Below are 27,577 nucleotides of genomic sequence, written 5' to 3'. Positions count from 1 at the left end.
GTGAAGGTCCCACGGTCATTTTTATTTAGCTACTGACCCATCCATGATTACACAGTCACGAGAGCATGTTACAGCAGAGCCTGCTGACTCGTCTATGGATGCATCAAAACGCAGAGGGATGTGTCGGGCACTTCAAGTCCATTACAAGAGGCATGATTTTGTTCCAGGCTTATGTTTATTAAAATCTAAACAAAGGATTCCTCTGCAAGGTATTTTCCCATGTGATAGAGACAGCTGCCCCACTGCCCTCCTACATTCGCTCTAACTTCCAGTGACACAAAAGGCAGAGGGTAATACATGTCATTGATTATAAAAATCTCTGCTCTGTAATTTAAACACATTCCTTTCCAATGTGTTTAGTTATTTCTGAAGAACTCCATGGCTCGTCAGTCGGCGAGCAGGCCAATGGACAATCATTGCTAACTACAAAGTACTTCGAGTCTATAAATTCAGCTCTCAAGTTTCGACATTTAAAGAAAAAAGCACTGGGCAGAGAATAATAAACAAAGACGGGATGACTGAATCAGTCCACACCAGAGTTCTTCATGGCCCATCACCAGAGCTAAATTTCTTCAAAAATCAGGTTCCAAATGTCCCACAATCTCTTTCAAATGTGTGTTTTTACAAATTAGGGAATCAACATTTCTTTACAGGAGCACGTAAACAGTTTTCACCTCTGAAGGAGGAGTCTGTAAAACCTGAGAACGTGTATAACTGAAAATCTCTTCGGAATGACATGTTTAAGATGAGAGAATGGACAGTGGTAATGTTCTCTCATGGTTCACAGTCTTTTGCTGATGCTGCTGGTGTTTTTAATCAAAGAAAACATGGGGCATCTTTTCTAGGTCTTGCAGGCCACTCTCTCTTTTTATCACCTATATGATTGTTCAAGTGGAGCAATTATTAGAAATCTTTAAGCTGTTATTTCTGGGCCTTCCTTAATTTCCTTTAAAAAAAAAAAAACTACATTGGAAACATTCAATACCTGATTATTCAATTAGATGAAGCAGCACAAGAAGAGATCCAAGGATATCCCTGCTCACATCAGACAGACAACTTGGATCTGAAAGATTAGCAAATTAAATGACCGCCAAATAATCAGATTCCAAACATTAAAGACAATTACATATCAGACAGCCAAACATGGTGGTATGGTTTAAAGGATTGTGCCCACAATAAGCAAATGACATAGTGGTGGAACATCAAAACAAAGCTGATGGATAAAAAGGCATGCTCTAAACGCTCAGGAGCAGAAAGGACAGTTCTTTTCGTTTGTTTTGTGTCTAATGCAGGAGGAAAGGAAAACAGGTCTATTCAAATCATTTTCAGGTGCAGGGTTCTGTCCGTTGAAGCAGTTAACAGTGGCTTCTTTCTCCCCAGACCAAAGCAGTCTTTTCTTCCATTGGCTCCTGAGAACGTGTTTAGTGTTCCGATGTGTAGAAGTGATACATCAGGGCTACAACCAGTGCTGAGATGGCTGGGATCACCCAATTGGTCCACCAGCTGGAAAGAAACAGCAGTGATGCTTGCATGGTGTTCGAAGGAGGGCACTCACAACTGTGCTCCTTCCCTTTGCCATGAAAGTCACCGTGGCGTGTTTTTATTGCCTCTCTAACTTTTTTGGGTGAAAAGGTAACTGAATTGCCGAACGTGCCGTGAGTACAACACATGTCCTGGTATGCTGGCAACTGGTCGGTCCTTCCAGCCTTGTAAGAAAACTAATGTCCTCCCAGTTCCATTTAGATCTGTTTCTATGTACTTATACAAAGAGCTATGAATCACTTCCCCAACAGATGCCACCTAGAACTAGTGACTTATCAAAAAGACATCAACTCTGGGTTACATATCACAAGTTCACGAAAGTGAATAGTCCTAGCAGGTTTTATTCTAGTTACATCCGTAAGTGAAGAATTGAAAATGGCACTGAACTGAGAACCAGAAGACCAAGGTTCTCATTTCAAGAGAGCCATCAGCAAGCTCTATAGCCAAGGGCAAATCACGTCCCCGGAGCATAAAGTTAAGGAGTTTGAAGCATGGGATTACTACAGTTGCTACTAGCACCACAGCTCAACATTCTGTGATTTTGCTTTGAAAATCTACTCTTTACATGCGTGTAGTAGGTTTAACGTGTTAATAAACAACATGCCCAAATTACTTAATTTGTGGTGTAAATTCACAAAAATCCCTAATTTACACATTGTTCGGTCCTGATGCATAGAATTTTTGATCTACTATAAATGACAGATGATATCAGGGGCAGGGTTAGGAAAAGCTTCAATACAGATTTGAACCTATAATTTCTTAGAAAACAGAAATTAATGTATAGGTTTCAGAATCTGAATAAAGAGCCGGTAACAGCTACGTATACATATATTTTCTGTCATAAACTTTCTACCCTTTAATATTCTTCACATATCAACCCATTCAAAGATCAAGTTCAAAATAAAGATTTAAATTGCAAAAGGATTATAAGTGTAATTTAGTAGGTTTTCAGTTTCCATTTAGAAGGAGACTGACATTTCAGGGGAAAGCAAGAGGAAATAAGGAAATACTGCAGGGAATGTACCAGAACACTGACAGCCTGGGGCAGCAAAATTTGACAGGGTGAAATTAATAAGCAGGACTGTGTAGCTTTGAGCTTGAGTCCCCAAAAATGTATATAATGGCAATTAAACAAGTCAGGATGGTAGAGCTGCCAAAAATGTCATTATGATCTTAAACTATAATAAAGCAATCTAGTCCTTAGAACAAGTGATTCATGCTACACTGGATTACTGCATTCGATTTTAAGACCAACCTAAAAAAGGGACAAGGGAAAACTGAGCCATGCTTAGGGAGGTATAATCATGACAATTTAAGAAACTGACCACATATCAAATAAGGAAGGAAATGAGGAATGTCCGCCTGGAAATTAAAAGATTGCCCAGGTCACAGGACTGCCACGGGGGAACAGGAGACTACATTTGTTCTGCTCCTTAAGGTAGATGCAGCTGGAGGGTGAGATCTGGGGTCGCTCTAAAGTGTCCACGGTCGGAGCTGTCAGACAGTTGAGGAGGGAAGGCCCTGGGTAGTCTGGGTGCTAAGTGGAGATGACCCCTGGCCTGTCCACTGAGAGGCACACGGCGGGAGCCGGAGCAACAGAGGCACCTCGGATGAGGGGAGAGGCCCCCAGTCCAACTCTGATTTTAGGAGCCTTCTGATCACAATAATGCTTTTAAAGAAAACTACCACGTACCTGGAATTAGAATTAATAGTAGTAATAAGAGTTTCCTGAAACACAAGAGAAAAAGTAAAGTAAGTTAAGGGGAACATCTAAACATTTATTCAATTGACTAAAACCTGTTTTAAAACAAGATCACAGGGCTTCCCGGGTGGCGCAGTGGTTGAGAGTCCGCCTGCCGATGCAAGGGACACAGGTTCGTGCCCCGGTCCGGGAAGATCCCACATGCCATGGAGCGGCTGGGCCCATGAGCCATGGCCGCTGACCCTGCGCGTCCGGAGCCTGTGGTCCGCAACGGGAGAGGCTACAGCAGTGAGAGTCCCGCGTACCGCAAAAAAAAAAAAACAAGATCACAATAGTTTATTCAATTCATTCTTCTTATTCAGTGCATTCTTCAAAAACAGTTGAAAGGGAAAATTATATCATAAACTTCTTACCTGAATACCTAATTTCATCATTTTTTCAGAAGAAAAAAAATTAGATAATTTGAAAGAAAATGTTAAAAATTAATAGGCTACCTAAAATATTCTGCACATCTAAATACTTTAACATAGAAACCAAACACAGGTATCATTTATACATATACAGAACCTATCATTATCTTTAAAGTTTCATTATCTTTGTTTCATTTTTCAAATGCATGAATGAAATGTTCAATAAAAACATCAGTTATTTCATCAAATCTCATATGAAGTAAAAGTGTACCCAGATTATATAAAAAGACATGTCAACCAAAATGAAAAAATAAGAAGTATCACTTAAATTATAACAGTCTGGACCACCTTTCCTGGCCTTCTTTAACTCTGTCAAGAAGGCTCTAAAAAGACACTGGAGGCGTCACAGGCTGACTTCACACTGTCACCCACCAAGAAACCTTCAAATGCCACAGTCTTTCAGTTACAGCCTGTATCACTTTCCAGCACTTTCTGAGTGGGGTCCTTCCTGTCAGTACCATGAAAATGAACTATGGATGGCTCTAGGAAGATGCATACTTCCCCAAACAGTGGGGTAACTAAGGCCTAATGAAATGTAAGCTTTTTCGGGCTTAAAAACTTGTTAAGAAGCATTCTTTTGAAGCGCCACACCAGCAAAAGTATTAGTGCCTCAAAGAAAGGTAGCCAGAAATAAGGCAGCTTCACAGAGTTCTATCTCTGTAGTTTCCCAAAACACAAGGTAAAAAACCATTAGCAAAACAATCAGCGATTTGCAGTGAGGCAAAGCTACACACAGCAAGGCGAGTTAAAGACATTCCCGTGGAAAGGCAGAAACCTTCCAGGAAGAGCAAGCAAAGCAGTTGTGAGACCCACCAACCTGGTAACATGGCCTTTAAGATTCCTGACACAGGAGGAGGGAAAAAAATAGTCATTTAAAAGAAAACTTCACAGTTATTATCTTTTTAAGCAATATTAAATCTTAGAGACTACAAAATGTATCCATAACTACTGCAAGATTAGGTTTCAAATTTTGCATAGATGAATAAAATTAATAAGGATTACTAGAAGTAACTGGACAATGAGAAAATATTATTTAGCTATTAGAGACATATAAAGAAAGACATAATCAGTTCTGAAACAAATACAAAAGTTCATTTAAGGTAAAATGTTATTGTCACACTAGACAGCTAAGCCTGAAATAGTAAACAGAAGGCAAACACGGATCTGTTATTTTGTTATACCGAGCACATGCATTTCACCAAACATGCTGACAACTCGGCATGGAAACTTGGCTGGCTTGCCTTCCACTACTAGTGCAACGTCACCACCAGCAACAACAATGATCCTCTAAAGAGCTGAACTGTAAAAGACAATATGCATTTTTGATTGCTTATTATCTGTTAGGCTCTTAACCCAGGGATGCTTAAGAGTTAAGGCAAGTTTGAATTAGCACTTGGGCCACAGTTGGGTTTTGGTATGTAACTAACAAATTTGTCAGAACAGGGAAAAAAAGACTCTGGTCTTTATTACAGGCTGTGCCTCCTGTTCACTCCGTGACCTTGAGGGGTTCAATTTCAAGTAGGAAAAGGTTAACAATGAAATCAGTACATGATAAGCTCTCAATAAAAGCATGCACAGCCCATTGAGCTTTTGCAAATCAAAGTCACCTCATTTATAACTTCATCTCACTTAGCCTATTTCTTCACTGGAAGGCTTTCCTAAAAATACTGCTGATGGAGTGATGCCTTTGATGTGAAGGCTAGAGCCTACGGAGGCATGAGGGACTTGCAACTGCCAAGCCTTAAGTGGGTGCTAGCAGTGGTTCTGCAGTGTGTGACCTTGAACAAGGTCAAAGCCTGGAACAAGGTTGAGTTTCATTGCCTTCACCTTCCCTAGAAGGTCCAGGAATTCCCCCGTGATATCATGAGAACCAAATTAATTCACTAACATAGCAATGTTTTGAAAACTGCAACCACAAAATCCTAACAGTAGGTATTGCCACTAATGATATCGTCCATGTCAAATTGATAGATCTGGATTTGCTTACTTAAAAATGTGTCTCTGTGTCTACAAATATCTTAACTTGGCAACTTCACCTGTTTCCCTTTGGGCAGGTTCAAGCTAATAATCTTTGGTGCAGCTTCCTTCATAATTTGAATATCTTCAGCAGGCAAAATTTCAAAAATTCAGACCACAGTGTACATTTATCAGACTGGAGATAGATGGAATGATTATAAGACACACCCAACAAGGAACACTCTCTTCTGATAAACTAGAAGCACAGAAAAGATAAATCTAGGAAAGTGGTCATGTATTTTCTTTCACTGTGTCTGCTTATGGCCTCTAAGAAAAATAGCAAGTTTCTGTCCCATATTCCTCCAGTTCTGCTCTAAAGTCAGCAAAGTCACATATGTTCTAAAGGAAGAGTCTGTCTCTCAGAAGTAAAACAGTTATGTAGGAGATCTTAGCTCTAATTGGTGCTTGCTTTCTACTGGTAGGAATCGTGGTTCAGGACATGGTTGGACCTACATTAGCTCCAAGTTCAGGTAACAATCCTTAGCAAATTCTTGTTTTACTATAGCTGAATGATATGCACCAAGCTTACTAACATACTGAACACCTAATGGGAAAAATTACACTTTTTCCCTGACAGACTTTAGAGAAAAAGCAAAAAACTTCATGTATCACAGAATTTCAACAGTCCAAAAAGGAGCCTCAAAAAAGGTACTAAGTCATCTAAGTGAGGTGATCAGTTCAGAGAGAAGGGCTAATGAACCAGGGCATAAAAGTAGCACTACTAGAATTATTTTCCTTCCTTAAGGAAAAATACATCAAAAAGTTCTTTAATTAGCATTAAATTCAACCAACAAATATTTACTGAACACCTACTATGTCCCAGAGACGTGAAGATGAAGAAGACATAGGTAGTGTCCTTAAAGGTTTAAGTATTAAGACCTCTGCTCAGATTTTAAGTTCTCTGAAAAGAAGGCTTATGTCAAATCTCTCAGATCAGAAGCACAATGCCACTTATAAAAAGTAGCTCTTCAAAAGGTATCTGTTGATAATTATGGTGAAAAAGTTATTTTAAGTATTGAGAGTCTTGTGACGAGAATACACAAGCTATCCTAATGAAATATACTGAGCGGCCTAAACAAACAAAAAATTTTGCTGAGACAACAGGGTACATATTCATCTAACCTAGAAAGACCTCTGCTGGCCTCAGGTAAATAAATGCCCTCCAGTCTGACAGGTATGAAATACAATGCAGATAACTATAGCTGAGATACTGGAGATGGTCACACTTACCGAAGGCTTGGTTATCTTTGACCTGTCATCCTGCAATTAAGAAAAAAAAAAGTAAGGTCCATTATGAAAGGAAAAACATCTGTAAAACTACCATTTCCAAAGTACTCGCTTTTACTGAGATTAAAAAAAAAAAATTATTATTCAGTAATTAGCATTTTAGGTTCCATCTAGGTTATCAAATACACAGTTTGATCCATCTGACTGCAAAAATTGATAGCAGATTAAGTGCCTAGATTTATTTCGATCTAGCGTTCCAAAGTTTAAAATAGCATGATAGTCATATTTATATGCTGATCTGTATATATATTTATGATCTGTAATTCAGGGAGCAGCTGAGACCTACTTAGATTCTTCTCTTCTATCCTCTGAAATTCACTTTGAGGTGGGGGGGGGTAGGATGTGTGTGTGTGTGTGTGTGTGTGTAATTTGTGTGGTATCCTCAGTGAATTCCTGCAGTCTCCCAATTATAGGGTTATAATCTACTCCCTAAAGGGTGATCACAGGTGAGGCAGAAATGCTGCAGTCACAGCCTGAAATCCCCCCTGCTCTACCCTCACAAGCTTTGGAATGGAAAGAATAAGGACAGGATGGAACATTTTAAGGGAAGGCCTTTCCAATTACCATACAACTATTTCGCTTTGGTGACATATGAAAATAAAGATGAAAATATGTGGATGAATAAACCTTCCTGATAAATGAAGCTTCCTTTCTCAAAGTACCATTTCCCACCACCAAAAAAACCACGTCTCACTCGACGGAAACTGCTCTAAAATAGATTTCCTACCTTCAGCCTTCCCCAAAGAGCCTACTTCAACCTTTCCTTTATTCACAGTCACTACAAGAAGCATCAATCAGACGCAACAGAACTTTTTGTATGGCTGTTTTTCATATGGTTTCTAGGTGTGCTCACTGGGGTTGAGGCTATTTGCTATGTTTTTTCCTTGTTGGAGCCCGCTTCTAGGAGCATCTCCACCCCTTCAGGTTGGCCACTGGTAACGTGCCCAGAGCTGGGGGAGGAGAAAGGAAGGCACTGGCTTGGAGGAGAGGTCCAGGCTCTCTCTAGAGGTGAGAGGGATCTACCTGTCTGCTCCAGATTCCAAGTTTGCACATCTCCAAGTTTGCAGCTATATTCCTGATAACTTTGGTTGACAGATGAGTGAAGTTATAAATGTACATTTTAAAATGCTGCAGAAGGGCCTAAATTCCTATTACAGCCCTGGGTTTACATAAAAGCCAAAACAAGCCTACGTTTCTGCAAAATCAGTCCATGGATTGCCACCAAAGATGATGTTCTCAAAGGTCTCAGGTAGAGTGACAAGGTTGAGGACCATGTGTGGGTTTTACAGAAGGCAGAGTTTATTCATTGAACATAGCTGATTTTTTTTAAATTTCTAAATCATTTTTTAGAATTTAAATATCCTCAAACTAATGAAAGTAGAAAGGAGTTTCTTAAGAAAAATATTCTGGTCAAAGAAGAAAGAAAGACAAAATAACCCTACTCTGGGTCACTACCCCCACCTTCTAAAATCTGCTGCTCAGGGAAACTTCAGAGTCTGAGACACACCGTCCCCAGGACGTGACCCTGGAGTGAGAGGATTTTAAGTGCTGGTGAAAAGTGCAACCAGGGAAATACAAAGAAATTTCTGGTCAATTTATTTCTAAAGTCAGGAGAAACTGTTTTTTGCTTTTTTCCTTTTTAAATTTTGTAATATGCAAGTTTACAGATTCGAGTAAGGTCAACCTACAGCCTTAAAGAGAAACAAGGCCCCCAAAAGGTGCTTACTGGATGCAGTTCTCCAATGATAAACGTTTTGGACAATTCTCGAGCATCTGTAGAGTGTCCGACATCCTCAAAGTTTTCAGTAGCATCACCTCCAGCTTGTTCCCTTAAGACTTCTTCCCCACCCGGGTGCTGTTTGAAGGACAGACAGAAAAATGAGTATGTTTTCCAGGCAAATGAGTTAAAAGGAAGTGGCCAGTTTACCTAACCAAACAGGCTACTCCAGAAGCCACAGATGACAATGTGGCAATATAAACCATTCATAACCTGGGTGAAAACGATTCCTTTGTATTCAATTTCCTACTTGAAAGTGCAGACAAACTTTCTCCAATAGTAAGACATTTATTTCCCGGTTATTCACATGACAATAAAACCATTAGGCACTCATTTTTCATCCTTTGGGAATGTCCTCTTTGCTTTTCCATAAAGCTCTCAAAATCTCAAAAAGGTTTTCTCAGTCTCTACCCAATCTACATCTTGAACGCATTTCCACACTTATTTAAGAGCCTTCCACTGGGGCACAGGATATGAGTCCACTTAAACATGGGAAGCCGCCCTGGAGGTACAGGCTGTTGACGGGCTCACTCTGAAAGCCAGCCTGAAGCTTCCTGATGCATCTCCAAGGCCGTGGCAATGACAAATGTGTCTTGTTAGTTCTCGAACAGTCTGTTTATTCTTAGGCACAGCCTGACAGGGACACACAAAATGACTAACTTATGCAGCACCCACAAGTTATGCAAATTCACAGATTGTTGTTTCTTCTGTGTGGGTGGCTTCATTCATGAGTTCCTTAACTTTTGGGTCCTGTTAAAGATATGTGACCATAGACAAGTCTCCCAAATTAAATCATTATTTTCCAGTTACAGCCTATCTTCAAAGGAAAATTCCAAATGAGGTTAAAAACATAGATTGGGGCTTCCCTGGTGGCACAGTGGTTGAGAATCCACCTGCCGATGCAGGGGACACGGGTTCATGCCCTGGTCCGGGAAGATCCCACATGCCGCAGAGCGGCTGGGCCCGTGAGCCATGGTCGCTGAGCCTGCGCGTCTGGAGCCTGTGCTCCGCGACGGGAGAGGCCACAGCAGTGAGAGGCCCGCGTACCGCAAAAAAAACCCACAAAAAACAAAAACATAGATTGGCCTTTTGTAAACAATCAGAAAATTATACAAGTTTTAAAAATATAGAATTTTGGGACTTCCTTGGTGGAGCAGTGGTTAAGAATCCGCCTTCCAATGCAGGGGACATGGGTTCGAGCCCTGTTCTAGGAAGATCCCACATGCCGCAGAACAGCTAAGACTGTGCGCCACAACTACTGAGCCTGCGCTCTAGAGCCCGCGCGCCACAACTACTGAGCCCACGCACCACAACTACTGAAGCCTGCGTGCCTAGAGCCCGTGCTCTGCAACAAGAGAAGCCACTGCAATGAGAAGCCCCCGCACACCGCAATGAAGAGGAGCCCCCGCTCGCCGCAACTAGAGAAAGCCCACACGCAGCAATGAAGATCCAACACAGCCAAAAATAAATTTATTAAAAAAAAAATATATATATATAGAATTTTATCTTTAAAGTGCTAAACTGAAGAAAGTAAACATTCTACTTCATAGACCGTAACACAATAGTCTTCACCTAAAACAAAAGGACAACTTCTCAACTTAATTTCTCATCAAGCACAGGAAACAAAGAAGTATGTGTCTACATGTATGTATGCACACATGCATTGCATGCGCAAGTGTGTATGCATTATGCATATGTGTATGCATGCACATATGTAACCATTTATGATTCAGACCCTGCCTAAACCATTTATAAGGCAGTTTTCTTTTTTTTTTTTTTATAAGGCAGTTTTCTAAGGAAAAAATAGAGAATGAGAGAAACATCTTGGGTTATATTGGTTTGAATGACCACTGTTTAGGAAAAAATATAGAATAAATGAATTGATGCTAAAATACATTTGCTCTACCTTTTAAGATTTTTTTGGATTTTTAAAACAATTAGTAAGGAAACAAAGTCTAAAAATTGATTTTTGGAAAAAAATAATTCAAGTCTTGGTAAGACAATAAATATGGGACTGGCTTGTTATGTGCAGGGAAAGGCAAACAGAGACACACTGCCAAGGAAATCAAGTCTAAATCATGATGGTGTGGAACTCCACAATTCGTCTTGTCACTGTCCTCACTCTTGTGACTAAGTTCATGCTGCCATTTTAATAAGCAACCATCACATTTGAAGACTAAAAGAAATGCTCTTCCTTACCTGCTGGCGCCCGAAAGTGACAAAGAAAGAAAACTGGGAACGCTGGTGTTGGCGCCGTCTTGGTTATTCCCAGAGATGGTCTATGTCTCCCATTTCTTTCCAGAAACTCTCAGAGAACATACTACTATCTTTGGGGCAGGTTATAGAATTTGGGGTAGCCCAAAGAAAAGGCAAGGCTTTGAAAAAGGAAAGTGATATAAGAACAGGCATGCAAAGCAAAATTATCTGAGGATTTTCTAAAAGATTAAGGAAAAGACCAAAATGCCTAGTTACAGGCAGGCAAGATTAGAGGTAACAAAAAAGAGTCTGACGGGGCTTCGCTGGTGGCGCAGTGGTTGAGAGTCTGCCTGCCAATGCAGGGGATACGGGTTCGTGCCCCGGTAAGGGAAGATCCCACATGCCGCGGAGCGGCTGGGTCCGTGAGCCATGGCCGCTGAGCCTGCGTGTCCGGAGCCTGTGCTCCGCAGCTGGAGAGGCCACAACAGTGAGAGGCCCGCATACCGCAAAAAAAAAAAAAAAAAAAAAAAAAAGAGTCTGAGACAAATTTTGGTGAAGTCTGTATCAGAAATCTGTCCTGGTAAAGGGTCACTCACTAGGACCTCCACTCATCCCACCGTGTGCCGGCAGTCAGCCCCTGTAGAGCCCAGAGAGAGAGAAAGACTGGAGGGAACGTCAGCGGTGACGGTAGGAGGACCCAGGAAGGACAGAACCGGCGGCAGCCATGGCAAAACAAGCCATTCCCACTGGAATTGTCCTTCTAACAAAAAATCTCCCATTTTTCCAGAGGAAGATTCCATTTTCCATGTGCATAATTCCCTGTCTGCTTCTGTGAAATCTCTACTTATTATAAGGTCCCCAAGTACCACCTTGCGCTGATAACATATGAGAATCTCCAGATACAAACTAGGGAATACCAATAAAATAACTGGAAATAGCTTTCATTTTTTACATCTTTTTGTATATAAGGGTTATTTGCAAGCAAATAAACAGGAAATAGATTTTAAAAGATGAAACATTGGCATAATCCATAATTCAGAAGACATCAACTGTCACAATCCCTACCCATTCCTAAGAACACTTTCAGAAAGACGTGGTAAATTCCTGTGGTATAAAGAGAATGGTGGCTACCAGGTCCTGGAATTACAACTGGCTTTCTACTGCTCACAGCATAAATGCTTTCAGCGATGCTGGCACAGTGGATCTCTTCTCGAAATGTTTTCTTCACGTGGCTTCCAGCACAACAGGCTCTCCTAGTTTCCCTTCAACTTTATTTCCCCTCCTGATCTTCTCCAAGTCTCAACCCCAGTGCTCAGTCCTTGGCACTCTCCCATTCCACCTGTACTAGCTCTCCTGGTGATCTTACCTGGTCTCCGACCCAGAATATCACCTGTTCTCTAGTGAGTGCAGTTCATGAGGCTTCCTTTGAGCTCCAGACTTCTCCCACATGCAACAGCCTACTTACCTGTTCACTCAATGTCTAATGAGCATCCTGAACATAACATAACCAAAACTGAACGTTTTACTTTGCCCCCAGATACACTCCTTCCCAGTTATTCTATTCTCACTGAATGTTGCCACCATGCATACAGTTGCTGCAGCCAAAAACTAGAAATCAAACTTCATTCCTCTTTCCTTCTCACTGCCATCCATCAGCAAATCCAGCTGGTTATCTTCACAACATATTCAGAGGCTAACCACCTCTCCCCACTTCCAATGCTACCACCTTAAGACCAAACCAGCATCTCCTGAATGGACAACCACAACTGACCCCTAACGGGTCTCCTGCTTCTTCTCCATCCTTCCCACAATCGACTGTGCTTACTCCATCATGCCTGTTACCTGTTTACCTGTTACCTCTCTCGCTTCCACTATGACCAGCTACCCTGGACTAAGCTAACATCTGAGGATTTTCAGAACCCCTACATTTGCCTCTGTGTGGAATGCTCTTCTCCCAAACCTTGATGAGATTTCGTCTGTCCCCTCGTTTATCCCTGCTCACATGTCAGCTTTTCAGAGCCCTTCGCTGAGTTGCCCATCCAGAAGGGCCTACCCCGTCCTCACACCACGGTCTCTATCCCCTCCCTGCTCTTTCCTTCACAGCACCTAGGACTCCTGAAGCTCTATTTTGTCAATCATTTGTAAGATTCATGAGGACAGAGGCCTTTGTCTGTCTTACTCATCCCTGCTGCCCAATACCTAGTTCAATGCGTGGCACATGGCAGATACAAAGAAATATTTGTAAGCAAGTTTGGATAAATAAAGGAGATGTGCACGGCTGATTACACATTGGTCTTAGAACTAGTATATACAACTGGTTAAGTGACTGACAACAACTTTCCCATTCCAACTATTCTAGTTCACACCCCTTTCCTTCTCCTGAACTATAATAGTTCTTACCATTCAGAAACCATATAATTTCATATTCAATTTTGTTTAATTCATTTAATCCAAATATTTATGAATACTATGTGCAAAGCATCGCCTGGGACACACAAAAGTACATGAAAAATAGACATAATTTGATCCTGAAAAAGCATACAATTAATTTGAGGTTAAAGAAGAAAAACACAGATATAGCCTCATAGTTTTGGCTATTCATGTGTGACCCACGGCAGTGATTGCCACCATTCTATCTTCCAGGTCACTTACCCATTCTTCTGCCTCAGTTATTCTGCTACTGATTCCTTCTAGTGTATTTTTCATTTCACTTATTGCATTGTTCATCTCTGTTGGTTTGTTAATTCTTCCAGGTGTTTGTTAAACATTTCTTGGATCTTCTCGATTTTTGCCTCCATTCTTTTTCCAAGGTCCTGGATCACCTTCACTATCATTATTCTGCATTCTTTTTCTGGAAGGTTGCCTATCTCCACTTCATTTAGTTGTTTTTCTGGGGCTTTACCTTGTTCCTTCATCTGGGACCTAATCCTCTGCCTTTTCATTTTGTCTATCTCTCTGTGATTGTGTCTGCCCTCTGGTGGATGAGGCTATCTAAGAGGCTTGTGCAAGCTTCCTGATGGGAGGGACGGGTGGTGGGTAGAGCTGAAATATGCATGGCATACTTGGGGCAAGTGAAGAGACGAGTGTGAATAAGGTAAAACATGTGAGGCTGTGTGATGGCTTACTTCACATGTCAACTTGAGGTGAAACTTGATTTCTGGGAGGTGTTTCTAGATGAGATTAGCATTTGGATCAGTGGACTCAGTGGAGGAGATGGCCCTGCTCAATGTGGGTGGGCACTATCCAATCCATTCAGAGCTTGAATAGAACAAAAGGTGGGGCAAGGAAGAATTCACCTGTTTTCCTGTATCATTATTTGAGTTGGGATATCCCATCTCTCCTTCCCCCGCCCTCAGCCTCCCATTGACTCCTCTGGTTCTCAGGCCTTCAGACTCAGACAATCACTCCACCAGCTCTCCTGGGTCTCGCTTGCAGATGGCAGACTGGGGGACTTCTCACCCTCCATAATCATGGGAGCCAATTCCTTATAATAAATCTCTTCATACATAAATATATATATGAAATATGTATGAGTATCTCCTATTGGTTCTATTTCTCTGGAGAATCCTAACACAGGCTGGATGGTTAGAAGGACCAAACCATTAGGGCCTTGAGAGCCAGTGTGAAGTGGAAGACACTGAGGATCACTGTGGGTTCCTGAAGAGCAGAGCGACCATGACAAAATGCCGGATGGACCTGTCATGGTTAGAACAGAGAGGCTCAAAATCCAGACAGGGAGAGCACCACTGCAGACATGCAGCAATCTGACCAGCATAGCAGCACAAACCCCTCTCTTTCCCTCTACCGGCCCACAGGCGCCAGCCTTAATAAGAAGCCCCTCTCGGCTTCCTGAAAGTCGGCTGCCCTCCACCTCACCTGTGGAGCACAGCATCAAAAGCATAAAACTCAACTGGAGATCTTAACTCAAAAGGCTAGGCTACATGTTAAAACCCCAGAAGTTCAGAGTCTAAAAGAACCTTCAGAGACCCAACATCCTTAAATTCACGGATGGATAACCGGGGGTCCAGAGAAATTAAGCCCAACATCGCACTGACAGTTCATGGAGTAGCAGGACCAGAACACTGGGGTCTGACTTACAGTCCAACCTCCCCTCTCTTTTTTGAATGGGCAAATTAAATGGCCATTTTCATGTTTCTGAACAAAGTGACTTTAGATGCCTTCAAAATAAAGTTTCTTTGTACATATCTCTTTGGGGACTTTGTTGGGGAATCTCACTTCTAGACCCCAAGAAATGTTGTCATTTGCCCTGCCTTCCTGGGCCTTAATAACTAAGGACAATTCAAAGGATAGACATGCTTCTGTCTCAGGGCTCTGTCTGGCTACGAGGCTGTCCCAATAAAAAACCCAGAAAGGGGGCTTCCCTGGTGGCGCGGTGGTTGGGAGTCCACCTGCCGATGCAGGGGACACGGGTTCGTGCCCCGGTCCGGGAGGATCCCACATGCCGCGGAGCGGCTGGGCCCGTGGGCCATGGCCGCTGGGCCTGCGTGTCCAGAGCCTGTGCTCCGCAGCGGGAGAGGCCACGGCAGTGAGAGGTCCGCGTACAGCAAAAAAAACCCCAAAACAAAACAAAAACAAAAAACCCAGAAGGGAATGCAGAACCACACTGCAGTATCGCAATACTCATCAGGTCAAAGCCATTCACTTCGAGGGCTTGCTTAACTAGGCAAAAACAAATGATAATAACAGAAAAACCCTTTCCACATAAATGTAATGTTATATGGACCCAAAGTCCACCAGTTCTGGAGTTTTAAATAGGATCTTTCAGTCCAAACACTTAACACTGCCAAAAAACGGTGGCACAAACAAGACTGTGCATAAACAATGACTAGGCGAAACAAATTTATCTAAAGAGATTATCTTCAATAGTTAAGCCAAAAATGAAAACAACTATTTGGAGTGCAATCAATTTATATAAAATTTAGAAAAAATAACAAGACAGCCAAATGCTTCCTATCATTTCTAGACAGTTTCTGATAAGACAAAGGGTGATGGCCACCCCTGTGGACTGGGTGAAGGGGCTGGAACCTGCGTCTGCACCGCCTCGGGGCTTTCTGCGCACCTTCTCACTGAACCCTCAAAGCTTAGGGACCAGAGGCTCACAGGCATCATCTGAATTACTTCTCCTCATTTCACTCTGAAAATGATGCAATGAAACATGAAACAAGGCCCATCTTTGCATTCCCGCTGCTGGCTTATGAGACCCACCCGCTCACTCAAACATCTGCCAAGTGCCACGCCAAGCTCTGTTGTTTCCAAGGTGGGTAGGTCATGGCCCTGCCCTCAGGGAGTTACACTCCAGTGACATGCAGACAAGTAAGAGCTAAACATAGTAAGCCCCGGGTGCAGAGCCATGGCACAACAGAGGGAGGGATGAGCTCTCCCAGAGCTGGAGGTGAGAAGCGGCCAGGGAGGGGTCGCTAAGGAGGGGGTGCTTAGACTCCGTGTGAAAGGTACACTGGTGGTTCACCAGGTGAAAAGGGGTGGGGAAGGGCGTGTTCTATGCAAAGAAAATGGAAAACACAAAGGCCCGGAGGCAGAGACACAATGGCACCCTGGAGGAACTGCAGGCACTGTAAATAACCGGATTTCACATGGATAAAAATGCACTGTTGATCATTTTTTTATTTGTTTTTGTTTGGGGGAGGCAATGAGAAAACAGGATCACACACGTGTCACCTCCCAATTGCTATCAATAACCCTTCCCCATATCACTCGACAAAATGTTAAAGCAGACCCCTCAGTAGTCAACGTATTTGGCCATAGCCCCTGCACCTTTGTTGCAGTTTGGTCTCCAGCTGTCTTGGCCTCCACGTCCAGGCAGTACTGTGTTACGGAAGAAGCCCAGGTTTGGAAGCAAAGGAAGCTGAATTCAAGATCCAGCTCTGCCATGTCTTAGCAGAGCAACCCAGGAAGGTGGCAGCTCTTCCTGAGCTTCCATTTCTCCATCATTAGATACCTCTCCCACTTAAACTACAGAGATAAGTGATATAACTAGTATAATACCTGGCATGTAATAGGTGTTCCATCAATATCAATTTCGTTCCCTTTCTTATTCAATACTGCACATTCAATACTGCCAGAAAGAACCTAGCACAGAACCTCACACAGCGCCTGGTCCCTGTAAACTGCTGAGGCCAAGTCCAGCACCAAACCCCAAGTGACCCCTTCTTTCCACCCTGCCCTTCATCTTCAAGAGATTTCTGTGGATTTAATCAACTGGCTTGATCCTACTAAGCCACAGACCCAATGACAAGAGTTAATAGAAACAACATACCATAAGGACAAAGAACATTCGCTACATGAAATCATTCTTAAAGGTCATTAGGATGAGAACAGATAAACAATGCAGCTGTGAGCTGATAACTCTCCTGCAGCGCTGTTATAGTGTTCTCTCCTTGAAAAGAAAGAGAAGAAAAATCATTCATGGTTACTTTTATTTTATTTTATATATATATATATATTTTTGGCTGCTGGGTCTTCATTTCCGTGCGAGGGCTTCCTCTAGTTGCAGCGAGCGGGGACCACTCTTCATCGCGGTGCACGGGCCTCTCACTATCACGGCCTCTCTTGTTGCAGAGCACAGGCTCCAGACGCGCAGGCTCAGTAGCTGTTGCTCACGGGCCCAGCTGCTCCGCGGCATGTGGGATCTTCCCAGACCAGGGCTCGAACCCGTGTCCCCTGAATTGGCAGGCAGATTCTCAACCACTGCACCACCAGGGAAGCCCCATGGTTACTTTTAGAGTTGAGACAGTAAATGTTTGGCCCCAAATTTACCATGAATCAAAGATAATTTTGCATTTAGTCAGTGTACCCTGACCAATATTTTTAATTCTACCATCACTAAACTTATATCATTAGGTAAAATAAGTGAGTTCACTGGAGACGTAACAACTCCTGGGATCTGTGAAGGGAAGAGTAAGTCCCAGACTGAGAAGTAATGACCCTGGGGTTGAGGAAGGGGCAGGGACAGGGACAGGTCTGCCTCCGAGGGACAAGAGCAGGGGACACCGAGGCCAGGAGAGTTAGAACACGCACCGCTTGCCTTGTGACCCAGCTCAACCCAACGCTCCTCATAAGAACAGGCAAAGCCACCAAAATTGAGGGCCCAGTGGAAGATGGGTTATGATCTAAGAGGGGCTATTGCTCTATCTACGCTAGGATCCATCTTGAGTTGGACTGGCCAAAAGATGAGAGGACAGGACAGGCTACAATTGAGACTGAAAAGGAGGATTGAGGGTGGAACCTGTCCTCCTCAATACCAAATCATTAGGCCTATTTTTCCTTTTATATCTAGCGTTAAGAATTTTAAAAATTGGCTAAAACAGGCAATTTTATTTCTCTCCTGGAGGCAGGAGAGAAATAAAACAAGCTGTCAGGAAATTATCCACGCTGGCCCAACAGCCATTCTGCATCGATTTTCTAATATTTTACACTCATAAACTTTCACTTATTCATTCAATAAATAACTATTTATTGAGTCTTTTCTATGTGCCAGCATTGTTCCAGTTGCTGGGATACTTCCTGCATTCACAGAGTCTACATTCCAGTGGAGGGAGACAGATAAGCAGTAAACGTGAGAAATAGGTTACATGGCATGTCAGAAGGTGACATGTGCTACAGGAAAAAGAAACACCAGAGCAGGGTGGTGGGCCCAGAATGCAGGGGCTGGGGGGTGACCAGTTGTAAACGGGTTTCAGGAGAGGCCTCGTCGAGACAGTGAAGGAGTGAGAATGCTGCTATCTGGGGGATAACCTTCCAGCGCAAAGGGTCATATGGTGGACGGCTTCCTGGCACGTTCACAGAAGAGCAAGGGCATCAGCACGCATGACGCAGGACGTGCCAGAAGGCGGTGGGACCTCGTAGCTGCCTTACAGGCTCGGCTTTAACCACGAAAGAGAGGGAGCTGATGAATGTGTTTTTTGTTTTAACTCTTTATATTGAAAATAGCTGCAGAGAGGTGCCATGTGCCCATCACTCAGATTCCTTCAATGGGCAACATTTTCCATAACTGTAATGCATCGTCAAAACCAGCAAATATCTTAAATAGGAGTCACTAGACCGACTTAGAGTTGTTGTGTGCACTTGTGTGTCTGTCTGGTGTATCTCTGTGTCCTGGTCTGTGGCACTTTCCCACATGTAGATTCACAGAACACGGGACCATTCTGCCACCACAAAGGCGCTCCCCCTCCTGCCCCTTTGCAGTCCCCCTCCCCCGCCACCTATCGTCTGTTCTTCACTTCTGTGACCTCGTCATTCTGAGAATGTCACAGAAATGGAAGCACACTGTGTGCAATCTTTTGAGACTGTCTTTTTTCACTTAGCATAATACCCTTGACACCCAGTCAGGTTGCTTTATTCCCTTTTTACTGCTGAGTTGTCTTCCCTCTACGCATGTACCAGTCTCACCAGGGACCCACTGAGGAACATGTTGAGTTGTTTCCAGTTCGGGGCTTTACAAATAAAGCTGCCAGCCCAACAGCCACTCTGTATCAATTATCTGATATTGTTTACACTTACAAACTTTTATTCATTCAATCAATCAATATTGAGTCCTCTCTCTGTGCCAGCATTGTTCTAGTTGCTGGGATTTGCGTACAGGCTTTTATGTGGACATAAACTTTCATTTCTCTAGGACAAATGTCAAGGAGTGCTACTGCTGGGTCATACAGTAAGCCTATGTTTAGCTTTTTAAAACAGGTAGATTGATTTCCAGAGTGTCTGTACCATTCTGCATCCTCACCAGCAATGCATGACCAATTCAGCATTTCCACATCCTCACCAGAATTTGGGTTATCAGTAATTTTTATTCTAACAAGTATGTTATAGTATCTCACTGTGGTTTTAATTTGCACTTCCTTAGCAGCTAATGATGTTGGACATCTTTTCATGTATTCATTTGCCGTTCACATAGCTTCTTGGAGGAAATGTCTATTCAAGTCTTTTTCCCATTTTCTATTTGGATTATTTGTTTCCTTATTGTTGAGATTAGAAAATTCTTTATATATTCTGGATATAAGTCCTTTGTCAGATATGAGATTAGAAAAAGTTTTCTCCTAGTCAATGGCCCCATCATTTCATTCTATTAACAGGATCTTTTAAAGAACAGAGTTTTTCATTTTTATGAAGTCCAATTTATCCACTTTTTCTTATATGGATCATGCTTCTGCTGTTGTGTCTAAGAACTTTGCCTAATCCTAAGTCTCTTCAAAATTTTATATTTAGATCTATGATCTACTTGGGGTTAATTTTTATATAAAGTGTGAGGTTTGGGTCAAGATTTATATTTTTGACTACTGTCGTCCAATTGTTCCAGAACCATTTGTTGAAAAGGCTGTCCTTCCTCCATCAAATTGCTTTTGCATCTCTGTCAGAGTATCTGCATGGGTCTACTTCTGGTTTCTCTACTCTGTTCCACTGATCTACGTATATGTCTCTTTGCCAGGACCACGCTTTCTTGATTACTGCAGCTATATCCAAAGTCTTAAACTGGGTGGTGTCATTAGCCACTGAAGGGTTTGAATAGGAAAGTGATAGGATCTGACATCTTGAAATAGCACTCTACTACCAAAAATACACAGTCGAGGGTGAGGGTCACCAGGCTGGAGTGATGGTGCTTGAGCAGGGAGCCGGCGTAGAGGGGGAGAGATTAGTTGGATTCTGACTCCTTTATAAAAGTTGAGCCCACAGAATGTTCTGGGGGATTCAGTGTGGGTGTGAGAGAGACAGAAGGATCAGACATGACCCCAGGGTTTTCGACCTGAGCAAATGGATGGAAGTGTCATCACTGAGATAGGGAAGGTGGCAGCAAGATGTGTGAGGGAAGGTCAGTTCAGTCTTCAACACGCTGTGTCTGAGAGGCCTGTTAGAGAGCTGAGTGGAGATGCGAAGTGAGTTGCGGATACAAGAGTCCTGAGTGTAGGAGAGACGTCTTTGTGACCCGGAGATAGAAATCCAGGAGCTGTCAGCACATTTAAAGTTGTGACGCTGGATGAGACGGCTGAGGGAAAGTGGAAAACACTGGGCCCCGGGGCCTCCGACACTGCAGGATGAGACAGAACATCCCCCTTTCTGGTAGAAGACATTGGGCGGTGACCTGAAGAGGGTGGTGAAAGGAGGGCACACCAGGCAGAAGGAAAACTGCACAAAGGTCTTAAGGCAGAAACAAGCCTGACTTGTTAGGGACACAGAAAGGTGTGGAGGGCAAGGCAACAGTGTTACCAGCTGAGGTGGGAGAGGAAGGAAGGGGCCAGATCACGCAGAGTTTGTTACACCAGGAGAGAGATGGCATTTTATTCTAAATGCATTGGGAAGCCATGGAAAAGGACTAAGCAGAGAAATGACAGTCTGTTTCTACAAAATGAAGTTTTTTATGTTCTTCTAGAAATCACATTCTTTAACATAATAACAACATACATTGCCTGAACTGAAAACTCATAAATCAACAAACAATGTGATGGAACCACTGAAATCCCGAAGACTATGTCAGGAAAGGGGCTCTGAAGAGGAAGACAGTCTAACAACTAGAGCCACAAGAAAGGAAGGTGAAGACGGACAACGGTATGAAGGAAGGAGGGAGAGACCCTTCCTGAGGCCCCCAGGAACCACGTGTAAGTGAGACGGGGACTTTGGCAGACAAGCAAACACAGTACCACCCACAACTCAGAGGGCAGGACCGAAATCAGCGAGGGGGTGAGAAGGAGAGGGCAGGGGATTAGCTAAATCCACAGAAGGATTTCATCAGAGCAGTAACCTCATCAGATTTCCATTCAGAACAAGCCCTTCCAGGCCAGTTATTTAAGAGGCCTTTAGAAAACAACATTTAACCTCTGCACGCATGCCCAACAATCTCTTTCTTGAATGAAATAATACAGATTCTTAAAATCATGCAGATGTCATCTGTGTTAGGAACAAATGGCATCCTTGAAGACTTTCAGAACTTCAGAACTCAGTTCATCCTTCAGAACTTTCTCTACTTAAAAACTCCCCATGGGCAACTGGAATGGCTGTTTTCTCCACCTTCTAGAAGGCAACACAGTAAAACGACAGCAGATGGGAAGAAAAGCACATTTTAGCCCTTTGACCTTCCAAAGGTTTTCTTTTTATTCTTTCACAACTTCCCTTTACTTTCTCCCTGGTTCCTATGGAGAACCCTGGATATGGGGGTGGGGGGGGAATCTCAAAGCAAATAACAGCAGCTGTGTACCAACTGGATGTGTTTTCTTTTAAAGCTGTACTAGTTATCTTAGGTCCCCTGCCCTAGTCACAGAGTTACTGTTTTCCACCTTCCCTCGGCCATCTCATCCAGTGTCACAACTTTATATGTGCTCACAGCTCCTGGATTTTTTCAACATATAAATTCTCACATTCACCATTGTGAGATGAGGCTCTGATGCCTATTTACCCAAGATGCCTGAACCACCTTTACCACCAAGGATCCCTTTACATTTTCCTCCTATGGATTTCATATTTTCTGAGGTTTATTTACCAAACTATGTATGTTAAATAATAACAACTTTTCCATTTCACACTCATCAAAGACATATTTGCAACTGCAGCTTTATAGTAGTATAAGATTCAGGATATTATCAAACTTCCTTGAAAAAAACAAAGGCACTTGGGATTTTAGCACTAAACATGACAGTCCTACCAACAGTAAAGATGTAGGGTCCTCTGTGTTTTTCAAAATTAAGGACACTGAGTTTCAAGCACCCACACTCTCCTCCTGGCTCCCCAGGGCACTGAGGTCCCCCAGGCTTGGAACCACTCGTCTCTGCAAAGCAGGCAGCCATGTTCAAGGAAAACAACAAAAAGTAAGTCCTTAAAACAAAACCTGCTATAGAGAATACTGCCTAAGACTCAAAAGGCAAAAGTGAGTCAGAAGCCAACAGCTTTGTAAGGCAGAATGCTGTTAAAGAACATCTAAGATGCAGATACAGAGCATCAGAATCCCAAGATCACCAGAAAAAGTTCTACAGAAACAAGTTTCCATTTTGATCATGTAAAGGAGGACAACTTGACACAAAATATTATGCTTTATAGTATTTTTCAGGAAGGTGTCTATTTCACAAATTAAACATGTAAAGACTTGAACTGAAAGCAAGTTAATATTACTGCCATCAATTATGTGATATTTTCTTCTCATGTTCCACAGCACTCATAAAACCTGAATAAATGCTATTGCCCAAATCACAGAAAGGGAAAAGCAAACCATTTTTCTCCCTGGCCCCAAATGCCTGCATTTTCATTCAAAGTTCTACAGTCGTTAACCTTGTTAATGATATAATCAGAAATGACAAGACTCAAATTCACAAATATAAGTTCAAAAACTATAACTCAGAATTGAAAAACAAGACCCACCTACTTCAAAATACGTAGGCAGGGACTTCCCTGGTGGCACAGTGGTTAAGAATACGCCTTCCAGTGCAGGGGAAACAGGTTCGATCCCTGGTCCGGGAAGATCCCACATGCCGCAGGGCAACTAAGCCCGTGCGCCACAATTAGTGAGCCTGCACTCTAGAGCCCACGAGCCACAACTACTGAGCCCACATGCCACAACTACTGAAGCCCACGCGCCTAGAGCCCGTGCTCCACAACAAGAGAAGCCACCGCAATGAGAAGCCCACGCAGCGCAATGAAGAGTAGCCCCCGCTTGCCACAACTAGAGAAAGCCCACGCGCAGCAACAAAGACCCAACGCAGCCAAAAGTAAATAAATAAAATAAATAAATTTTCAAAAAATATGTAGGCAACAAGGCTCATAATCTCATAGATCAGTGTCAGATAGTAACTGAACACCTGCCACTATTGAGATTGCCAGTAGTAAGGAGCCAATCTTCCCTCTCAGGTGTCTACCCTTCTCTGGAAAACAAAACAGCTTTATAAGGCTATTATTTCAGGAGATGGAGCTCACTGCACAACTTAGAAACTTCACTTGTGTTCTTGCCCAGAGGGTATAATTTTTATAATGCTCTCCTGTTTCAACATCACCTGCCAGATTTTCACCTTCACCTAAAATCTCATGTTAGCACTCAGCTGCCTATGATGCTACAGAAAGAAAGCCACACCCCACGCTGACCTGTACAGGTATAGGAGTTTGCATTTACTGTGAAGACCATACACCTGCCGTTGCGTTATATGTTTAACCAGCATTATTTTGTTTCTTATCATAACCCCTCAAAGTTGGCACTACTGTCATCCTCCCGTTTTACGTTAAATAAGGCATATGAGGCATAGAGAGCGTGGGCACAGACTAGGACCCCCTTCCATCCATCACAGTATATACTGTCTCAACATGAATACAGACATGCATATAGATCTATAATATATACGGAGATCTAGCCCATAATGAAAGTTCACTATTTAGAGGTAGGAAGGCAAAAAACTTCTTTCATATTTGGGTAAGTTAGCAAAAGTAGAATCTTCTTTAGTTACCACGCAAAGGCTTCATGAATTTCTGGAGCTTTTAAATGATGGAAGAAAGGGGGCAGGGCAAGAGGGGAGAAACATATCTTCTGGGCTCCTTTTTCTATTTCAAAAGAAGGGATGAGATAAATAGCACTGCCCTAACAACGGAACAGGAGGAATCTCGGAAGAAGTGAAAATTCTGGCAGAGCGCCCTGCAGGTCTCTGAAGGAGATGTGTGTTGAAGATGCAGTAAGCCACTGGCAGGGAATCCTAGGATGGCTAAGCTGGGGCAGGAAGCCAAAGCCTAGGACACTGCATTAATCAGAGATGGTCACAAAAAGTGAAAACAGATAGTGAAAATAGTAAATAGAACATATGTCCCCTAAAAGTAGAATCAGATGCTCTGGGAAGGCTGGCACCGCCGATGACCAGCTAGAACAGGCTGCAGGAGCCTCCTCCTCGCTGCATACCTTCATCCTTCTGATCGGTCCCATTTCACAATGTCAGCCACTGTCCTGTTCTACCTTAATCCAGACCAGCTCTGGGAGCCAGTCTGTCACCGCTGATGTTAGGCCCTACTCACCAGAGTCGATGCCTGATGCCTCACACGGCCACTCCGGGTCCACTCCCCACCGCTGAACTAGACTCTGGCTGATACAGCACAGCTGTGTGTGTAATCCCTGCCCATGCATTGTTTTCTGTGTTATTCCTGCTTCCTCAAACGGAAACTTCAGAGAATAGAACTGATATCTCTTCCTCTCGAGTTCCACAGTCTCCACTATAAGAACTCAGCAGATACAGGATCACTGATCAAAAGGAAGGGCGTGAGTGAATACCAGAGAGCAGTGGTGTCACAGATAGGCTATTCTGGGGAGTTTCTACCATGAAGCAATTAAGAAAAGTTTAGTTTATAGGAACCGCTGTAAACTTGTTTTTATGTATCTCACTATAAACAGTAGTTTTGAGTTATCTTGCTAAGTATTAGTTATCAAATATTAGTGATAAACTCGACTCATCGCGTTTTTCTTGAGAGATGTTCTCCCCAAGCTACTTTTAAAGAAAGAGTATTGAAAACTGAGTGAAAAATAAAGGAATTTGCTGTCAGCTAATTCACCCATTGAACAGCTGGTTTGCATCTCTTCCCATTTTGCTTAGAAAACCTTGTGCAATTCCTTTTCTGCCTCATAAGAATGAAATGTAAATGGTTTATAGTAAAGCTTAGTCATCTTCTCTTCCTTATCTCCTGAGAAATGTACCCATAAAAGTTATGCACAATATATCTTAGGGCAGTGATTCTTGACTAGCAGTGACTTATTTGTCCCCAAGGGGACATTTGGCAATAGTTGGAGACATTTTTGGTTGTCACAACGGGGGGAGGGGGTGATACTGGCATCTGGTGGGGGGAGACCATGGAGGCCCCCTGTACAACACAATGAATAGGACAGACCCCACAAAAAAGAAAGAAAAAAATGGCAAAGCTTCATAACATAAAATATCCTATTATTTTATAAATGCTATTCTTTTTTATAGACACAAATAAAGAAAGCACACAATGGATCTTAAAATTCTACAAGTATATATACCATGGGAAGGGGGAAAGAACAGTTTTAAGCAGACATCTGGTATCAATTAGACCTGACGTTATTATGCAGGATTATTAGTTCAAGAATCTCTAATAGCAAATAAGCTCTGTAGCTCAGCAGAAGGAACAGGACAGATCAGATCTGACCCCCTACTATAAACCACTCTTAACCAGATCAGGACACTATTTTATCTTCTGGCACATCACCTGAGGACAATTTAACAATAATATATCTTACTAATAACCATCAACTTCAATCTTTAAAAAAAATTCTTTTTAAAACATTCTCTACAAAACCAATGTCCTTTGATATAAATTGTGATCCAGCTCAGACCAGGCCTCTATCTTCATTTTCCTCACAAACTATGTAGAAAATTCCCATCACTAAGCATTCCTGTCTATTGTCTGGGGAAATGAAGGAGAGCAAGCGTTACATGAAGATTTATGACTGAAACTCCCCCACAGTGATATAACACAGCCAGAGGCAGCAAAGAAAAACTCCTTAGAATTTATTGCAAAAATTATAATCAACGCAAAGAATCTCATCAAAGAAATGTTTTCCTCAAAGTTAAGCAAAGTTACTTTACAATTCCCAAAGCTGCTTAAGGATGAAGTCGCACTGGCATTTTTCACTTCTCTGTCCCTCCCCCTTGCTCCTCATCAAAGCCACACACATACCCCCACGCTCACTCTTAGGAGTCCACTACTGTACCTCACCGAAGTCCTCACTGGATACCTTAAATATCACTGGGCGCCCTCTAGGTGAACAGCGGGTGGGTGGGCGTGGATGGTGGGGTGGGCTTGTGGATGCCAGGGGGAGAGCCGGCGCAGACCACACCTGGACCTCCGAACTCAAGGTCCCCTCTTGTGGGATCCCACAGCTCTCAAGGTGGGTGGTCTCCAACCGGCTCCAATTAGGAATCCACTCCAGGAATAATAAGTGGGACGACCCCTGTCCTAGATGAAGACCTGCTCTATGCACACTCAAGGATAAAAAGGATCTTCAAAAATCCTTCCGTAGTTGCGCTCTCTCTTAGGAAGACAGCTCCAGATGAGATTTTGTTTCCCACGAAGTGCGAAGTGGTGCTCTCCTACATGCCCGCGAAGGGTCTCGGGAGACAGTTTCTGCCCTACAAGGGCTGCTAAATTGGTTCACCTGGTCGCGGCAGTGGCTTATGCACCTCCAGGTGTGAACACGCGGGCGCGCAGCCTCAGGTGTATAAACTCGGGGTCCGCTCCCAGGTGTACAGACTCAGGGGGTGCACACACAAGTATGCAGACGCGGGGAGCAGCTCCCAGGTGTGCAAAGCCGGGTGCGCACGCACTGGTTAACACACTCAGGTGCGCACATAGAGCCGGGCAGGTCAATCCCACCACGCTGCGAACGACAAGTCTCGACAGGGAACCCCCAAACTCCAGTCGGCATCCTGCCTCCACCAACTCACCTCATCCAAAAATTTGGTCAAATCGTACACCTTGTAATGCAGGATCAACCAGGTGCTCTTGCTGTGGTTGTGCTTCTGGATCTCTTCCAGGGTATAGTACTTCACGGCTTTGTCGGACTCCTCTGCCATTTCGGAA

At 43.0% G+C, this 27,577-nt stretch overlaps 1 protein-coding gene across 1 annotated transcript; it reads right to left on the bottom strand.

Moving 5' to 3' along the window:
- Positions 1-1,170: 1,170 nt before the first annotated feature.
- Positions 1,171-27,577, bottom strand: CYB5A (cytochrome b5 type A). The gene is made up of 5 exons (XM_065890070.1): positions 27,442-27,577; positions 8,744-8,872; positions 6,961-6,990; positions 3,236-3,270; positions 1,171-1,503 (listed from the first exon to the last, which is right to left on the bottom strand). Exons 1-5 carry the CDS (start codon positions 27,568-27,570, stop codon positions 1,422-1,424), a joined length of 405 nt encoding a protein of 134 aa, XP_065746142.1. The 5' UTR covers positions 27,571-27,577; the 3' UTR covers positions 1,171-1,421.

This window comes from Phocoena phocoena, chromosome 13 (assembly GCF_963924675.1).
Source record: "Phocoena phocoena chromosome 13, mPhoPho1.1, whole genome shotgun sequence".
NCBI classification, from domain to species: Eukaryota; Metazoa; Chordata; class Mammalia; order Artiodactyla; family Phocoenidae; genus Phocoena; species Phocoena phocoena.
Note: the sequence above shows the minus strand (reverse complement) of the source record. Positions and strands in the feature narration are given on the sequence as shown.